At 42.1% G+C, this 17,873-nt stretch overlaps 1 protein-coding gene across 2 annotated transcripts in view; it reads right to left on the bottom strand.

Annotated features, from left to right (window-relative positions):
• Positions 1 to 17,873, bottom strand: part of PPP1R9A (protein phosphatase 1 regulatory subunit 9A) — a 99,296-nt gene that overhangs the window by 34,781 nt on the left and 46,642 nt on the right. For both annotated transcript variants that reach the window (XM_014060119.2, XM_014060120.2), the window contains exons 5-9: positions 13,747 to 13,851; positions 11,843 to 11,978; positions 11,202 to 11,357; positions 3,642 to 3,695; positions 1,270 to 1,499 (exon numbers count right to left, since the gene is read on the bottom strand). In XM_014060119.2, coding sequence (XP_013915594.2) covers positions 1,270 to 1,499; positions 3,642 to 3,695; positions 11,202 to 11,357; positions 11,843 to 11,978; positions 13,747 to 13,851 — 681 coding nt within the window. The remainder of the gene's footprint in view (positions 1 to 1,269; positions 1,500 to 3,641; positions 3,696 to 11,201; positions 11,358 to 11,842; positions 11,979 to 13,746; positions 13,852 to 17,873) is intronic.

Below are 17,873 nucleotides of genomic sequence, written 5' to 3'. Positions count from 1 at the left end.
AGCCAGAGGCAGCGGGGCAACCAGGTCCCTCACCCTCAGCGGGAGGAAGGACCAGTTTTGGAGAGGGGCTTTGGTCCTGCTGCCTCTGGTGGACAAAGCTTTACTGGCCCACAGTGAAGATTCCATCCCTCATCCCAGAGCCTTCATATACTGTTCTCATTTGCCAGGGCTTGTGTAGAGGCTTCACTTGCCGGGCCTGTAATTGTGCAGGCTGTGTGCGTGCGCATATGTTTTCAACGGGGGTCACGGATGGGCTCTGGAGTTGTTCCATGGCGTGGGGCTGTGGTTGGAACACAAGGAACGTGAGGGGGACCAGTGGGGCCTCATCCTTCTGAAGAGGACATGTCCCCAAAGAGGGCAGATGTGGTGGCATTGGTCTTGGGATGTTCTGCGGAGCCCCCCAGGGAAGAATGCCACTGCCATGTACTTTTAACCATATATTTTGCTCCCATGTCTGCAGAATGCTGCAAAAAACCATGAATACAGGCCAGTTGTTGAGTGTTTCAAACGTGATTGGAACACTCAACAAGGTGACCACAGTATGTGTGTGTGCATCTGTTTCTGTTTCTGTTTCTGTGTGTGTGTGTGTGTGTGTGTGTGTGTGTGTGTGTGATACAGACAGACAGACAGAGGCACAGAGTGATAGAGGGAATGAGAGACAGACACAGAGGGAGGGAGGAGAGAGATACACAAACACAGAGAGAGACACACAGAGAGAGAATCACATAGAAAGACACAGAGGGAGGGAGGGAGGGAGGGAGAGTGAGAGAGAGAGAGAGGCAAAGAGCCACAGAGAGAGAGAGAGTGAGAGAGAGAGAAAGTAAAAGAAAGAAAGGAAGAAAGGAAGAAAGAAAGAAAAAAGAAAGAAAAAGAGTGAGAGAGAGATGAAAGAAAAAAGGGACAGAGAGACAAAAGGAAGGAAGGAAAGAGAGAGAGAGAGAGAGAACACATGGCTGGCAAGCCACTCTCACCAGGTCACATGGCCAGCAAGCCACTCCCACAAAGGAGGCCACACCCACAGAGTAGGTTCCACAAATTTTTGAAACCCACCACTGTGCCACATATATGGTATAACCTATATTACATTCACAAAACCCCTGCAAATTAGACTGAGGGGTGGGGCTGCCCAAAGTCAACCATATAATTAATGGCTGAGCCAAGATCTGAATTAGTTATCCCCTCAATCAAGCTTAACAGTTATAATGTTCTTTGCTTGTCCTCATACAGTCTGGGACTTGATTCTTGACTACACATAAGGATATTGCTTACTTTTGTTGAAACTCCTTAATCAGTTTCTTAGCTTTGTTATATTTCTTCTCCAAGGCTTTATATTGCTCTTGTGACTCTTTCAAATGTCCATTTACACTCTGACATAGAATTTGTGCTTCAGTCCAATAAGCCTCAATTTTAACCATATTTTCGTTGCTTTCCTTAATGTTCTGCTGAAGTATGTTCTTTTCCACCTGCCATCTTATTTTCTCATTTTCAGCAATCTGCAGCTGGAGAAAATTAAGGTTTATACATTCAGCGTAATTGATTGGAAATAAGGTTGGGAATATGGCTACTATTGTTATTTAGAATAACAATAATTCAGAACAGCTTTCCCCTAATGTTTTCTAGTTCTGCACACTTTAGTTGAAAATTACAATTCCAAAATATTTGTAATGAAACAGGTGCATTAAACCTAATAAATAAATAAACAAATAAACAAACAAATAAATCATAATATTTACCAATGTATTGGCTTTCAGTCTGATATAGAAATAAATGCTTGATGAAGTTTGCTGATACCATGTTAACAGTACTAGTTCATGCATTACATAGATGACTGTACTTAAAAATAACATGTAAGTGTGTAAAGAAATCTTTATGAAAGCTATTGTTAACAATGATTAATGAAATTAAATTTGATGTACAGAAAGTCCTCAACTTACAACAGTTCATTTAAAGATACAATTGTACTGAAAAATATGACTTATGACTATTTGTCAGTTACAACCTTTGCAGCATCCCCATGATCATGTGACCAAAATACAGATGCTTGGCAACTGGTTCACATTTATGATCATTGCGGTGTCCCAAGGTCATGTGATCGCCTTTTGTGATCTTTTGACAAGCAAAGTCCGTGGAGAAGCAAGATTCACTTAACAACCAGGTTACTAACTTATCAACTGTTATGATTCACTTAGCAACTGTGGCAAGAAATGTCATCTTTTCCATTGGAGCTTCAGGGCTGCCACATTTAGTGCCTGGGAAAACAGGTGGGGGGATTACATGGAGTGGTGGGGGATTAGCCATAACAACATTCATTTATCTGGGAGTCAAGGGCATTCAGTCTGCACCTGAATGGGAGTGACTGAAGGTTGCCTCCAGTTGAGACAGTGAATTCATTGGACCATGTGATGGACTTGTTGGTGCAGGGCAGGGGTGAAATTCAGCAGGTTCTGACAGGTTCTAGAGAACTGATGGCAGAAATTTTGAGTAGTTCGGAGAACTGGCAAATACCACTTCTGGCTGGCACCAGAATGGCAATATCCTTCCCCTGGAGTGGGGTGGGAATGGAGATTTTGTAATATCCTTCCCCTGCCATGCCCACAGAATTGATAGTAAAAAAAAATTGAATTTTACCACTGGAACAAGGGATGGATCTTTGACTTTCTTTTGGGTGGGGAAAACCCGGAAGTTTCAGATTCGGGTTTTCCAAGATGTGCCAATATGACATATCTAATAAAATGAAACTTTAAGGAACTTCAAGCCTTGGAGTCTTCTTTCATTGGGAGTGTTACTTGCAACCCTGACAATCTGGATGTTCAGCAAGATAGATAAATTGACATGGGTTTAATTCTAAAATATAATATTTGATCAAAGCAGGGAAAATTAAAGTCTCCTAAAGCAATTTAGAAGTAACGTGGGTTACTAAAGTGATTAAATATTAAATGACAAAATAATATTTTAAAATATTTACTTTTTATTTTTTTTAATATAAGGAAAAATGTGCTTTCCAAAGTGTGTGTGTGTGCTTTATAATTTCTTTTCAAGACTGTTAATGATATTGTGATGGAGAAATAAATAAAAATGTATTATGGAGATGCAGTAATATTATATTACTGAATGAGTTATCTGCATCTCTCAGAGGTTTGAATACAGGGAGTCCTCAAATAACAGTTAAGTTAGTGACCATTTGAAGTTACAAAGGCACTGAAACATGTGACTTACGGCACTCACAACAATTACAGCAACCTTATGGTAAATTCAGAAGCTTGGCAACTGAGACTCATATTTTTGACAGTTGCAGTGTCCCAGGTTCAGGGAATCACTTTCTGACAAGTAAAGTCAATGGGGAAGCCAGACTGACTTAACAACCATGTTACTAAATTAACAACTGCAGTGATTCATTTTACAGCTATGGCAAAAAAAGATAGTAAAATAGCAAAACTCACTTAATAAATGTCTCAGCATCAGAAATTTTTGGGCTTAATTTGGTCTAGTTGTAAACCATTTCTATAACACAAGTTCTCCTAAATCAACTAAGGCTATTACTTTTTCTCATTATTCATTTCTATAAAGAACTTTTCTTTGCTTCTCTTTTAATCCAGCTGAAAGTAGGAATATTGTCATTTGAAGGTGGTAACCATACTTACCTTTCTTTTTAGCTGCTTAACCTCTGATCCTTTAACTGTATACTGGACTTGCAACTAAAAATGCAAAACCATAAAGCAAACAAATGAGCTGCAAATGCCATTATATACATATATTTGTGCATGCATATGTCTTGTGAGGTCTGTCTTTCTCAAGTTTGTTGCACTTGCAGTGGAACCGCTGCGGTGCAGAAGAATATAAATTAAAATATCTAACCTGAAAAATAACTCAAGTCTATGCAGCTAATTAAAGAAAAAGTGTTGCTAATTAGCCTCTCTAAAAATAAGATTAGGATATTCAAACTGCATACTGAAGTCATTTCTCCTTAAAGATGTAATATGAATAGTCATATTCAGTTTCTTAACCACATTAGATTTAAATTTTCTAGTGGATATAAATACTCTAAATACTAAAAATATAAAATATTTATATTTAGTCTAAATACTAAAAATATTAGTGCAATTGTTTAAAGCAGACATATCCTAAAATAGCAGAAAAATCTGGTAAGAATCTATGAAGTGCATCAGTACTAGGGAGGGAATAGTAGAAATATACATATATACTATAACGAAAAGGAAATACTTACAACCCTTGAACTGTTAAAAACAATCAAAGACATTTTAAGCTATTTTTCTTGTACCTTTATTTCTAAGAATCTCTGAAACGGAAATTCCAGATATGGAATTTTCTGGGAGGACAAATTATCTCAACCCCAAAATCAAAATTGTGATGATAAATGGAAAGTTAAAAATTGTGATACAAACAAACAAATAGTGGTCAAATAAATTAAACAGTGGTCAACACCAGATCAAACTCAGGTTGGGAAATCAGCCAAGAAAATATTTACCTGCTAATGAAAGGCCGCTATAAAAGATTCTAAACAGGCTACTTACGTGTCAGGGTTTCTTTATGAACATATATTCACAGCAAATATATATCTATAAAAATGTACACCTGCAATTCTCTTCAACAAAAACATTTGATAAACTATGAGAGCAGTCAGGTGTGAAGGATAGAAATAAAATGCTTAGAAGCAGAAGTGAGCTGCAAAATTGACTTGATCAATAGCTGGCAACCAGAGCATATTCCACATCTGGAATTTTATAGTCCCCAGTCATGACAGCACTAAAACTGGTTGTAAATATCTTCCATAGTTACAATAAACACTAAGTTCCTGTGTTTTTCCAACTCACTGAGTGTGTACTGCTTGGTTTGTACCCATTTTAATGGATTTAAAAAAAATTTTTTTAGTGATTTTATTAATATTTATAAGCCGCCCTTTTCCCTGAGGGGACTCAGGGCGGCTTACATAAAATGGGGAAGGGGGGGCACAGACAATAAACACAAAATAGTACATATAAGTAAAATAGTAAACAACATTCATTCATTTGGTGCGCATGCGCGAGAACGGGAATGGCCGCCGAGCTCTAACGCTCCGGCTACCGAAAAGAAACAGCGGAAAATTCCAGGCGACGAGGACCCCGAATATGACAGCAGAGGGGTCCTCGCAAGCGATCAGCTGTCAGGCTTCCAGGGAAGGTAACTTTCTAAGGAGGGGGCTGCCTTCGGGTGCCCCCGGGACGGCGTTACCTCCCTCGGTGACTTTTCTTCCGATCAGCTGGGCGGCGGCGGTGGCGGCGTTGCGCGAGCGGCGGCGGCTTCGGCCCCGCTGCCTCAGGAGGCTGCCCCGCTGCCTTGGGAGGCTGGATCCGGACTTTGAAGTGCCTGTTTGGTTTGGAGGTTTATTTTTCTACCCTCACTGTAATCCTGGTGCCTGGCATTACGGCCCTATTGACGGCTCCCTCTTGAACAGCTGGGTGGCGGTGGTGGCGGCGTTGCATGAGCGGCGGTGGCTTTGGCCCCGCTGTCCCAGGAGGCTGCCCCGCTACCCTGGGGAGCTTGATCCGTGCCCTGATCAAAGGGTAAGGAGCTGCATGGAAGTGCCTGCTCGGTCTGGAGGACTTGGTCTTTATCCCCACCACAATTCTACTGTTTTGTATTGCGGCCCTGTTGACTGCTCTTTCTCCCCTTGGTACGACATCTCCTTTGGGTTCTACTGCTGCTTTCACTGGGCCTTGCAACGTTTTATTTACCATCTACCTTCCTGGATTGTGATCCCAGGTCTGCAACAACAAACTTTTTATTGTGTTGGGTACCATCTGCTGCTGTTGCTGCCTCAGGAGTGCCACGTCAGGCAAAACCGTCTACCAGACCATCTTGTATTGGACACCATTACCCCGGAAAGGCAGCATATGTGGTCCTCTGGCCCCCTCCAGTGGCCATTACTGGCGCTTCCTCTAGTTCTAGGCTGGTTTCATCATTTTTTCCACCTCTACCGCCTTCTTAATTACCACCTACACACTCCACTTACAATTATAGCCACAATTACATCTGCCGGGCCTCTGCACATACGAACTAACTGCATCCAGCTGGTTAATATTATCTTTTATCGTCCAAGGGAAACCATCTTAACTGCCCAGACTTTGCCTTTACTGACACTATTGATAAATCGGACTTTAACAGCTTTAACAATTTCTTCTAATCGCCTGGACTTTTTGGGACCTTCCCAAATACATAAGAGGGGACGAAGGCTACTCCCCCTTCTATATATACTCTTTTATAAGATCTACGGACGCTGCGCAAACTTTTAAATGGTATGCTGAGTGCATGGGATTGAATGTGTGAATTGGATGATCCCACTTTTTATTACCCTATGACTCTTGTATTTTATGTGTTTTAATTATCACGTGGGGACTGCTTGAGTGTATAAATGAGTGTGCTTGATTCGGAGGACCTGCCGGGAGTTGCGGGGGCTATGGGGGTGGCTGAGGGGGCTAAAGACACGGGAGAGGGTCGGGGTATTGCGGTCGTGACAGGGAGGGGCAGATACGGCGGGGACTCTAGGGCAGGCCATTACCGGGGAAAGAGGGTTCGCTACATCACAGAGATCCCTCCTTCCGGCCCTAGGAGTCCCACTCCAAGACCAGATGGTGTAAGTAATCAGGACCCTGGTCTCAGGCTGTTGTCGCTAAATGCCAGGTCTGTTGTACATAAAGCACCTCTCGTCCGGGACTTAATTTTAGACGAGAGGGCAGACCTGGCATGTATTACTGAGACCTGGCTGGGCCCAGAGGGAGGAGTCCCCCTTGTAGAACTGTGCCCAGAAGGATTTCAGGTGCTGCATCAGCCGAGAGCCCAGGGAAGGGGTGGGGGTGTGGCCGCTGTTATCCGGGAGTCGTTAGTTCCTCGTAGGGTCCCTGCTCCGGAGATTGTCGGGTGTGAGTCTTTGCTGTTAAAGTTGGACCTCAAGGGTCAAGTGGGTTTGCTGCTAACGTACCTGCCTCCCAACAGCGTTGCAGCAGCCCTCCCCTCGCTCCTCGAGTCAGTAGCCGAGCTGGCAGTTGAGTTCCCTAGGCTGATGGTCCTGGGGGACTTTAATCTGCCGACGCTCGGTGAAAACTCTGATGGGGCGCAGGAGTTCATGGCTTCCATGACAGCCATGGGCTTGACTCAAGTAATTCGAGGCCCAACCCATTCGGCGGGACACATGCTTGACCTTGTATTTCTCTCGGAGCAGTGGATGTGTGATCTTGGTCTGAGGGGGAGTGACATCGTACCCCTGTCGTGGTCAGACCATTGCCTACTGAGGCTCGACTTCCGGAGGCCAAACCCCCACTGTAGGGAGGAGGAACCGACCAGGTGGTTCCGCCCCAGGCGTCTTATGGAGCCAGTAAGGTTCCAGACAGAGCTTGGGGTTATTCCTGATACTCTCACCCACCGTCCGGTAGAGACTCTGGCTGCTGCGTGGCACTCGGCAGCGTCAGAGGCCCTCGACCGGATTGCGCCACTGCGGCCCCTCCGAGGCAGCGGATCCCGGAGACCACCTTGGTTCACCGAGGAGCTCCGGGAGATGAAGCGCCGGAGGAGATGCCTAGAGCACCGTTGGAGGTCCGATAAGTCCGCATCGAACCGAGCAATGGTAACCACCTGCACCAGGGAATATACTAGGGCACTTAGGGCAGCTAAAAGATCACATATAGCCTCCCTGGTTGCGTCCGCTGAGTCCCGTCCAGCCGCCCTGTTTAGGATAACCCGCTCCCTGTTGAACAAAAGGGAGGCGGGGGAACCCTTGCAGGGCAGAGCTGAAGAATATGCCCAATTCTTAGCGGACAAAATTGCTCGGTTTCGGACGGACTTGGACTCCACACCTGCAGTTCCAGCCGAGACTCAGAGGGACCAAGTTCAACAGCTCTGGGTTGAGTTTCAGGAGGTTACCCCCGGGGATGTGGACAAGGCCATGAGAGCTGTGAGTTCCTCCACCTGTGCTTTGGATCCGTGTCCCTCATGGCTGGTTTCTAACTGCAGTGAGGTGACACGAGGCTGGATCCAGGCGGTAGTAACCGCCTCCCTTCGGGAGGGGAACTTCCCCGCCGCACTGAAGGCGGCGGTGGTGAGACCCCTCCTGAAGAAGTCATCCCTTGATCCAGCTGTCCTTAATAACTACCGCCCGGTCTCCAACCTCCCCTTTCTGGGGAAGGTTGTTGAGAAGGTGGTGGCCTTCCAGCTCCAACGGTCCTTGGAGGAAGCAGACTATCTAGACCCCTGCCAGTCAGGCTTCAGACCCGGTTACAGCACTGAAACCGCCTTGGTCGCATTGATGGATGATCTCTGGAGAGCCAGAGATGAAGGACATCCCTCCATCCTGGTCCTCCTTGACCTCTCAGCGGCTTTCGATACCATCGACCATGGTATCCTTCTGCGAAGACTGCGGGAGGTGGGAGTGGGAGGCACCGTGTTACGGTGGTTCTCCTCCTACCTCTCGGACAGGTCGCAGTCGGTGTTAGTAGGAGGGCAGAGATCGTCCCCAAGGCCCCTAAAATATGGGGTGCCGCAGGGTTCGGTCTTATCCCCCCTACTATTTAACATTTACATGAAACCGCTGGGAGAGATCATCCGTAGGCACGGGATTAGATACCATCAATATGCGGACGATACTCAATTGTATCTGTCCGCCCCGTGCCAAATCAATGAAGCGGTTGACGTAATGGACCGGGGACTCGAAGCCGTCATGGACTGGATGAGGATTAACAAGCTTGTGCTCAACCCAGAAAAGACCGAGTGGCTGTTGTGTTTTCCTCCCAAAAATTCGGCCATTAATCCAACACTCAGGCTGGGGGGTCAAATTCTACACCCCTCAGAGAGGGTTCGCAACTTGGGAGTCCTCCTGGATCCACAGCTGTCATTCGACCATCATATAGCAGCTGTGACCAGGGGGGCATTCGCCCAGGTACGCCTGGTGCGCCAGTTGCGACCCTACCTGAACCGGGAGGCTCTCACAACAGTCACTCGGGCCCTCGTGATCTCTAGGCTGGAATACTGCAATGTGCTCTACATGGGGCTGCCCTTGAGGAACATCCGGCGACTTCAGCTAGTACAGAACGCAGCCGCGCGAGTGATCGCGGGTGCACCCCGATTCACCCGCATTACACCTATCCTCCGCGAGCTGCGCTGGCTACCTGTCGATCTCCGGATGCGCTTCAAGGTGCTATTGACCACCCATAAAGCCCTACATGGCAGTGGATCTGGATACTTGAGAGACCGCCTTCTGCCAATTACCTCCCTACGGCCTATAAGATCTCATAGGTTGGGCCTCCTCCGCATCCCATCGGCCAGCCAATGTCGGCTGGCAACCACAAGGAGGAGGGCCTTCTCAGTAGCGGCCCCGACCCTTTGGAACGAACTCCCCGTAGAGATCCGTACCCTCACCACCGTCCAGGCCTTCCGCACAGCCTTGAAGAACTGGCTCGCCCGTCAGGCCTGGGGATAAGGACCATTACCCCGCCCGAATGTTGTATGCATGTTGCGTATTATTTTATTATGTGTTGTCGTCTTAGTACTGTATTGTATTGTATTCCCCTCTCCCTGGTTTCTGTGAGCCGCCCTGAGTCCCCTCAGGGAAAAGGGCGGCCTACAAATAAAATCAATTCCAATTCCAATCATTCGGGTGGGGACAGATTATCTTTATCCCCAGGCCTGACGGGCTAGTCAGGTCTTAAGAGCTGTGCGGAAGGTCTGGACGGTGGTCTGGATGCTGGACGGACGATTTGGGGGTAGGAAAGGGGTGGGATCTGATCTTATGAGCTGGATTTTTTTTTAAATTATAAAACCATAAATCACTCTTATCACTCTCAAAGCTTATGGTCAATTCTGCCCTTCTAAAACAGTTCTATAAGCCACTGAACTACATTTAGGTTTCTAAATAAATGGGTTTTCAAATGGCTTTGAAAACTACAATCTATCCACATACAGATGGTTTAGTCAATGTTTCCTCTGCTATTAAAACAGGTTCTTGCATTATCAATATAAACAATGAACACCAATTAGTTTAGATAATTAAGTAGAATATGATACGACACATAAACCAAGAGCAATAGAAATTTATTTTGTAAAATTAACCAGTCCATTACTTACTAAATATAGTGCCTACAAAATAATAGAAGCAATCCAATAATTGCTTGGGAATGAACCTCTATGAACATTAATACTGTTGTACCAATGTATAAACACTGGTAACATTTCCTCTAATACTGAAAGCAGTGTTCTACTGTAAGATGAAGGGATATGTGGAATATCAGTGTGACAGAAAGGGCAGGGGGCTAGATTAAGCTAGACATTATCTACATCAGGCAAATTGAAGAGTTGTGGACTTCAACTCCCAGCCAGCATGGTCAGCTGAGGAATTCTGTGAGTTGAAGTCAACAAATCTTAATATTGCCAAGTTTGGCGACTCCTGATCTACATTGAAGCCTACTCTCAGCTATATAAATTCACTAGTTAATTTCTCCCTGTAGTTATGCTAAATTTTGTAGTTTAACCATGTAATCTTGACTCTATCTACTTCTCAATTATTAACTTGGGGGAAAATTGGGGAAACAAATGGTATAAATGCTGCCTCAAGATCCTGGATATAAAGAGGGATATAGAATAACAGAATTGGAAGGGACCTTGGAAGTCTTCTAGTCCAAACTCCTGCTTAGGCAGGAAACTTTACACCAATTCAGACTCTACCCAATTCCTTTTATTGCTATCATCACAACACTTATTTTAAAACCATTGCTTCAGTCTTCTAAGGCAAAGGGAAGTTTCTATGCCTCTTTGCAGATTTTTCCTGATATTAAAGAAATGAAAATGGATTTGTGCTACCATGGTTCTGAATACTAGTTTGTAATGAATCGTGGATGAGAACCACTGACCTTGTATCTTGCATACAGTCTTACAGACAATCTGAATAAAAAGATTAGGATTAATTTAAATTCTAATTTAAGTTTTAAAAAGATTAGAATTAAAAATGAAAAATTAGAATTAGAGATTCTAATTCTCTAATTGGTCTCAAGCCATGTATCCATTAATAGTGAACGCAATAGTGAATGCAAACGGGCAATATTACACTTTGCACTGAGGGGGAGTCTATATCAGTGAAAATATCAATTTTTCAATATTTTCTGAATCCTGAATACAATATTTTGTTTTATCATTTTTATCCCTTTCATTCTCTAGATTACCTCTTTAAATTTTTCAGTCATTGTTGTTAATTCCTCTGGAGAAAGGGTGTCGTCATTTTCAGGACTTTCAAAGAAGTGAATATTTTCTTGGTCTTTTGGATAATTTGCCTCAAAATCATCTTCGTCTTCATCTTCATCGGTGGCGTACTCCTCTGTCTTGGAAGCCAATTCATTTTTTTAAACAATTTGTTTAAACAAATTTTAACATACTTTCATGAAACAAAAGAGTAAATTGGTTTTACTGAAAAAAAATTTCCCAGATAAGTAAATCTAAACAATTTTAACAGCAAATAAAGTCAGAAAATCTGTAAGGAAGGTGGAGTCTTCTACATCAGTTCTAGATGAGAAGTAAAGCAGTTTTTTAAATATTATTTCACAATAACTTTATTATTACCTAAGTGTGAATAATTCATTTATATGCTTGAAGATTGGGGATCCCTACCTCTTCTTTTTACAAGAATGAATGCTAGAAGCTTTAAAAAATAATCAAACCTGGATTCTCAGTTTTTGACTTCAAAAAAGAATAAGAAAATAGTAATAATCAACTTCGAAAAAATGTATTATTTTCAGTTGCAACTACCAAAAATGTTAAAGAAGAAAGAATGAAATATAAATAAATAAGGAAGGAATGAACAGGATACCTCTTCATCAAATTCCTCCTCAGCTTCAAAATGGGCATAATGATGGGCTCTCTGGCGCTGGTCATACTCTATGGTCTGTTTAATCAATTTACCCACTTCACTTACTTGTCCTGCTTTTTCTCTGCCTATTATAAACCTGAGGAGAACATAAATGAACAAGGGTAATTCCCCCGTCTCTTCTCTTGGTTACTAAATATCCAAAAATAGAAAACAGTAGTGGAACATCTTACAACTAATATGCTTTAAACATTTGTGAACTAATATTCACTTTATCAAATACGGCATAATCAAAGCCCAGAACTTTCATTTAAAGGAGATATTCTATAATGCAATGTTGTTTGCAACTGAATTATACTGAATTTGTTTAAATGAGGGATAGCAAATCATTTACATTTTTGATGCAGAACAAATTTACAAATTAGATTCTCTTAAGCAGCAGATTTACTATCTACAAATTTAGGTACCTCTAGAGAGTACTTGAACTTATGTTTATCAATTTGTGCATTTTTTTCTTTAATGGTTTAGGACTATGGACTTTATTGAAAAGAATAGTGAATGTATTAATAGGCCAAAGACCTTGATATCAGATAGTTGTACCTGATTGTTCTATGCAATAAAGGAGAAACACTTGAAACAACACTCTGAATAACAACATTTAAAATAGCATAGGGCTAAGGGACCATGCAAGAAGCTGCACACATACATATATCCCAAAACAGAAGCAAAAGAGCATGTGGTTTTCACTTACCTTTATAATCCTGAGCTTGTTTGTATGCCCATCAAAATTAGAAAACTATTTTTACACAGCACAAATAATCCTCGAGTTATGCCCATAACCTAGTCTGGTAATTATGACTGTAAGTTATGATTGTCATATAGCAGGTCACCATGTTACCAGCACCAATTTTATTACCAGAGAGCAGATGTGAACACCAGTTTCCACCAAAACCATAATAAATTCTACTCATTTGACCACAGGGTGGCTGCCACAAATAACCATAAATCTGGTCTGGTTGGAGAGCCTTCCAAAATGTCACATGATTGCAGGGGGCAGCAACACTGAAACTCCAAAACTGCATTGTAAGTAGCTTTGGAGTGTTATAACTGCATATGGTCACTAAGCAACCGATCACAAGTTAAGGTTTACCTTAATAATAAACATGTCTCACCAACCTGTGATATTATGACATAAAGATTGATAATCACCTTCTGCAATCTTCTGACAAGCAAAGACAATGGGGAAACCAGATTCACTTTACAACCATGTTACTAATTTAATAAATGCAGTGATTCACTAAACAACTGTGACAAGAAAGGTTGTAAAATGGGGCAACTTAACTGTCTCGCTTAGCAATGAAAATTTTGGGCTCAAATGTGATCATGTGGAGGACTACATGTATGTCTAATTTTTTTAAAAGAAATTTTTAAAAAGTTACAGTAATCCTTACTCTTCTAACTAAGTCAAATGCTTAGAAATGAATACTGCAGGAGAATTAAAAATTCACACAGATTACTAAGTGAGAAAGACAACACACATTATCCATCTTCATCATATGAGAGTGTAAATCATGATTTGAAGCCTTTTGCCACATATCTGGATTGTGATCATGTTACTGTAAGGATGATGTGATGGGCAGAAAGACAGGCCATCTTGCTGTCATAAGTTTAAACAGTGCTTAATGTTTATTAAGCAAGGGCCATCTATACCATTTGACAATGTGAAGTAATCAGTAGAATAATATTTTATATACTTATATTAAGTATAGATATATTGAGGCAAAGAGCTTTTTGAAAATGTTAATTGTTTTCACTTCATTTATTTGGATTATGCTATATTTTATTACAGAGTAGCATAATTGCATTAAATTTAACATTTCTTTTCAAGGTTTCCTAGAAAATGTTACCTGACTCTTCCTTTGGCACATCTGAGAACTGCCGAAGCAAAATCTTGTGAGACACCAACCATGTTGACACCACCTACTTCTATAATTTGATCATTTAACCGGATCCTTTAAGAAAAAATAAAAATAACAGTCATGTTATGTCTGCATAACAGACATAATATGTCTGTTATGCATGACATTTTATAATCTGCTTAATGAAAGATAAAGTACGTTGGCCCTATAATCCACTGCTGAAGCCTTTTGAAAGTTAAATCAAATGTTTTTTGAACTAATTATTTGCTAAAACCAAGATAAACAATTCAACATCAGGTACAGTGGCAAATTTATAAATACAGCTGTGTAAATTTTGAACCAATAGCAATAAACAAACAGCCTATCATAGAAAAATGTATACTCACTGGAATAAAAGATAGCACAAGATGAGAGAGAGAAGCATAATATTGCACAGTACTGAGGCTCAACTTTTTTATCATTCAATTGCCTTCTGATATTTTATGTTTGCATTTAAGTAGAATCAAATTAGTAATGCAGAGAGTATCTCATAAAACTTGGCTCTTGAAAAAATGACATTTTGGTGATACCAAGTAAATTTTTCCGCTAAATGTAACTCAACTTACACACAAATACCTCAAATGGTATGGCAGGTAGAGCTATCTGAACACCTTCTAGTTGATTCGTTGCTATTTTGTTTTTTTCCTATAAAGTCTCTGGAAATATTAATGGGATATGCTGCATTGGGACATTAATAACAGTGGAGTGAGAAAAGAAAGGAAGCTGACACTTCAGTGACAAATGTCTTTTTGGTTTATGAGCCATCAATTTTTTTTGAGGGGGGTGATTGTGACACCATATGAATTTTCTATGGGGAAAAGCAAGCTACCTTCTAGAAGCTGTAGAGAGGCAGATGAAATGATGTGCACTATCATTGCTGTATCTACAAATCTAGATTTTGTTTTTTCTGAAACCCAGATCAAACAAAATATGGCTTTGGTAGTGCCTAAACTGGTGTTGGCTTGGAGCAGTTTGATTGAACCTCTAGATTCCCACTTTTCTCCCATGTTATCTACATTCATGCTCTTAATTGTTAGACTCAGAGATTGATTTTCCCAGAAAAACTTCAGAACAGCCTACAATACAGGATATAAGATCAAATGGTTGAAGAGCTTTGTTCAAACTTGGGATGGCACAAAGGTGAAACCTAGAGCTCTTAGCCTTTTCTTGAAAACTGAAGGCTATTATTAATTCTGATTTGCAGCATTAGACTATTACAATTATAACTGCTAGAACCAGGTCCTTCTCTTTGTAATTAAGCAATTTATCTTTCACCAATGCTTAAATCTGCAGAGATGTCATTATTCCTTTTGTCTGGGTAGCTAAGACTCTGGTTCAAAGTCTGAATTACCACTGTCAGAGTCGCAAATATTGCGATTCTAACAGTGTCTAATGTTACCTCTCTAGACCTGTGGGGCCAAGATTATTTGTATTCTGAGTAACTTCCTTTGGTCCTTATTACCTGAGAATTATTTATCTATCAAGAACAGGTGAGCATTGAGATGTATTTTCTAGAGAACTAATGAGAAAGAGTATCTCTCCCCACACCAATAACAACTATTCTACAAACAGGCAACTCCTTCATTGTAGCCATTGTGTGATCACATCCACAATGTGCTCAAAAAATTCAAAATATGCTAACTGGCTGAAAAGGTTGCCTGCTTTTGTGACTTTGTTAAGAATTAAATTTCAGACTTTTCAATCCTGCCTTTTTTTACTTGCCACTGACTCCTTCTCATTTATGACTCATTTTTTGAAATAAGTAGGGAGGATTGACACAGCCTCCTTCATGTAACAGGATTTCCATAAATATCTATATAGAATAAGCTATTTTTTTCTCTCAGCAGAAGAGGGAAATATATTTAGAGAATCAGAGGGTTTTCAATTGCTTAAGGCGGCGGTGGTGAGGCCCCTCCTGAAGAAACCGTCCTTGGATCCAGCAATTCTTAACAACTATCGTCCAGTCTCCAACCTCCCCTCTCTGGGGAAGGTTGTTGAGAAGGTGGTGGCCTTACAGCTTCAGCGTACCTTGGAGGAAGCTAACTATCTTGACCCCTTCCAGTCTGGCTTCAGGCCCGGTTACAGCACTGAAACCGCTTTGGTCGCATTGACCGATGATCTCTGGAGAGCCAGAGATGGAGGCTATGCGTCCATCCTGGTTCTCCTCGACCTCTCAGCGGCTTTCGATACCATCGACCATGGTATCCTTCTGCGACGACTGCGGGAGGTGGGGGTGGGCGGCACTGTTTTACAGTGGTTCTCCTCCTACCTCTCAGACAGGTCGCAGTCGGTGTTAGTGGGGAGGGAGAGATCGTCCCCGAGGCCCCTAACCTGTGGGGTGCCGCAGGGCTCGGTTCTGTCCCCCCTGCTATTTAACATATACATGAAACCGCTGGGCGAGATCATTCGGAGGCACGGGATTAAGTACCATCAATATGCGGACGATACGCAGTTGTATCTGTCCGCCCCGTGCCAACTCAATGAAGCGGTGGACGTGATGAACCGGGGCCTTGAGGCTGTTAAAGACTGGATGAGAGCTAACAAACTGGTACTCAACCCGGAAAAGACCGAGTGGCTGTTGTGTTTTCCTCCCAAAAATTTGGCTGACGTTCCATCGATCAGGCTGGGGGGGCAAAATCTGTTCCCCTCAGACAGGGTCCGCAACTTGGGAGTCCTCCTGGACCCACAGCTGAGTTTTGACCACCACTTGTCGGCTGTGACCAGGGGGGCATTTGCCCAGGTTCGCCTGGTGCGCCAGTTGCGGCCCTACCTGAACCGGGAGGCTCTCACAACAGTCACTCGAGCCCTTGTGATCTCTAGGCTGGAATACTGCAATGTGCTCTACATGGGGCTGCCCTTGAAGAGCATCCGGCGACTTCAGCTAGTCCAGAACGCGGCCGCGCGAGTGATTATGGGCGCACCACGGTTCGCCCATATTACACCAATCCTCCGTGAGCTGCGCTGGCTACCTGTGGATCGTCGGGTGCACTTCAAGGTCTTACTTACTACCTATAAAGCGCTCCATGGTAGTGGATCTGACTATTTGAGAGACCGCCTCCTGCCAATCACCTCCCTGCGTCCCATCAGATCGCACAGAGTAGGCCTCCTCCGAATTCCATCCGCCAGTCAGTGCCGACTGGCGACTACGCGGAGGAGAGCCTTCTCTGTTGCAGCTCCGACATTATGGAACAACCTCCCCGTGGAGATCCGTACCCTCACCACAGTCCAGGCCTTCCGCACAGCCCTCAAGATCTGGCTATCCCGTCAGGCCTGGGGATAGGATTATTTCTCACCCCGCCCGAATGTTGAGTGAATGTTGTATTTTTATGGTTTAATTTCTTTTAATCACGATTCTTTTTTTCAAGTCTTGTCTTGCACTCCCTTCCCTTCATTGTTGTAAGCCGCCCTGAGTCCCCTCAGGGAAAAGGGCGGCATATAAATCCTTAATAAAATAAATAAAAAAATAAATAAAATAAAATAAATCGTTTAAATATTCCATGTAAAAATTATAAAATCATGTCTTCTACACAAAAAAGTTAATTTTTGAGCTAAATATTTATTCTGTGGTTTGAAGTACAATTTTTAGAGGGAAGATTTTTTCTATACCTTATTAATTCAATTTTTACAAAGCACCTAAAAACTAACAGACTAATAAATATAGCAATAAAAAAGCAAAAGTGCTGAAAGAAAAAATAGTTCCTATTTTCTTTGCATCAAATATTTACAAAATTATTTCTTATTTGATTCCAAAAATCCTTTTTTATATTATCCATTTTTTCTTATCATCAAACCCACAAATCATAGGTGATTTTTTTTCCATTTTATAGAAAAAGTCTATAAGGAGTTTTCATTCAATCATAAATATAAATAGTATTTCCCTAAACAAAGAGGTTAATTTAGCTATCTCCACCTTCATTAATCAGCAGTGTTGAGCCTTACCACTTTTGAGCATATAATAATATTGCTACAGTTGTTAAAATTAATAGAAATTCCTGGCTTTTCTATTTAGCTTACTAACGAACTGTATCAAAGCATTTTCTTCAAGAATAAAAATAAACCTAGAATAAAAATAATAT

Source organism: Thamnophis sirtalis, unplaced genomic scaffold (genome assembly GCF_051295495.1).
Source record: "Thamnophis sirtalis isolate CommonGarterSnake01/CBP01778 unplaced genomic scaffold, rThaSir2_p1.2 scaffold_4, whole genome shotgun sequence".
NCBI classification, from domain to species: Eukaryota; Metazoa; Chordata; class Lepidosauria; order Squamata; family Natricidae; genus Thamnophis; species Thamnophis sirtalis.
Note: the sequence above shows the minus strand (reverse complement) of the source record. Positions and strands in the feature narration are given on the sequence as shown.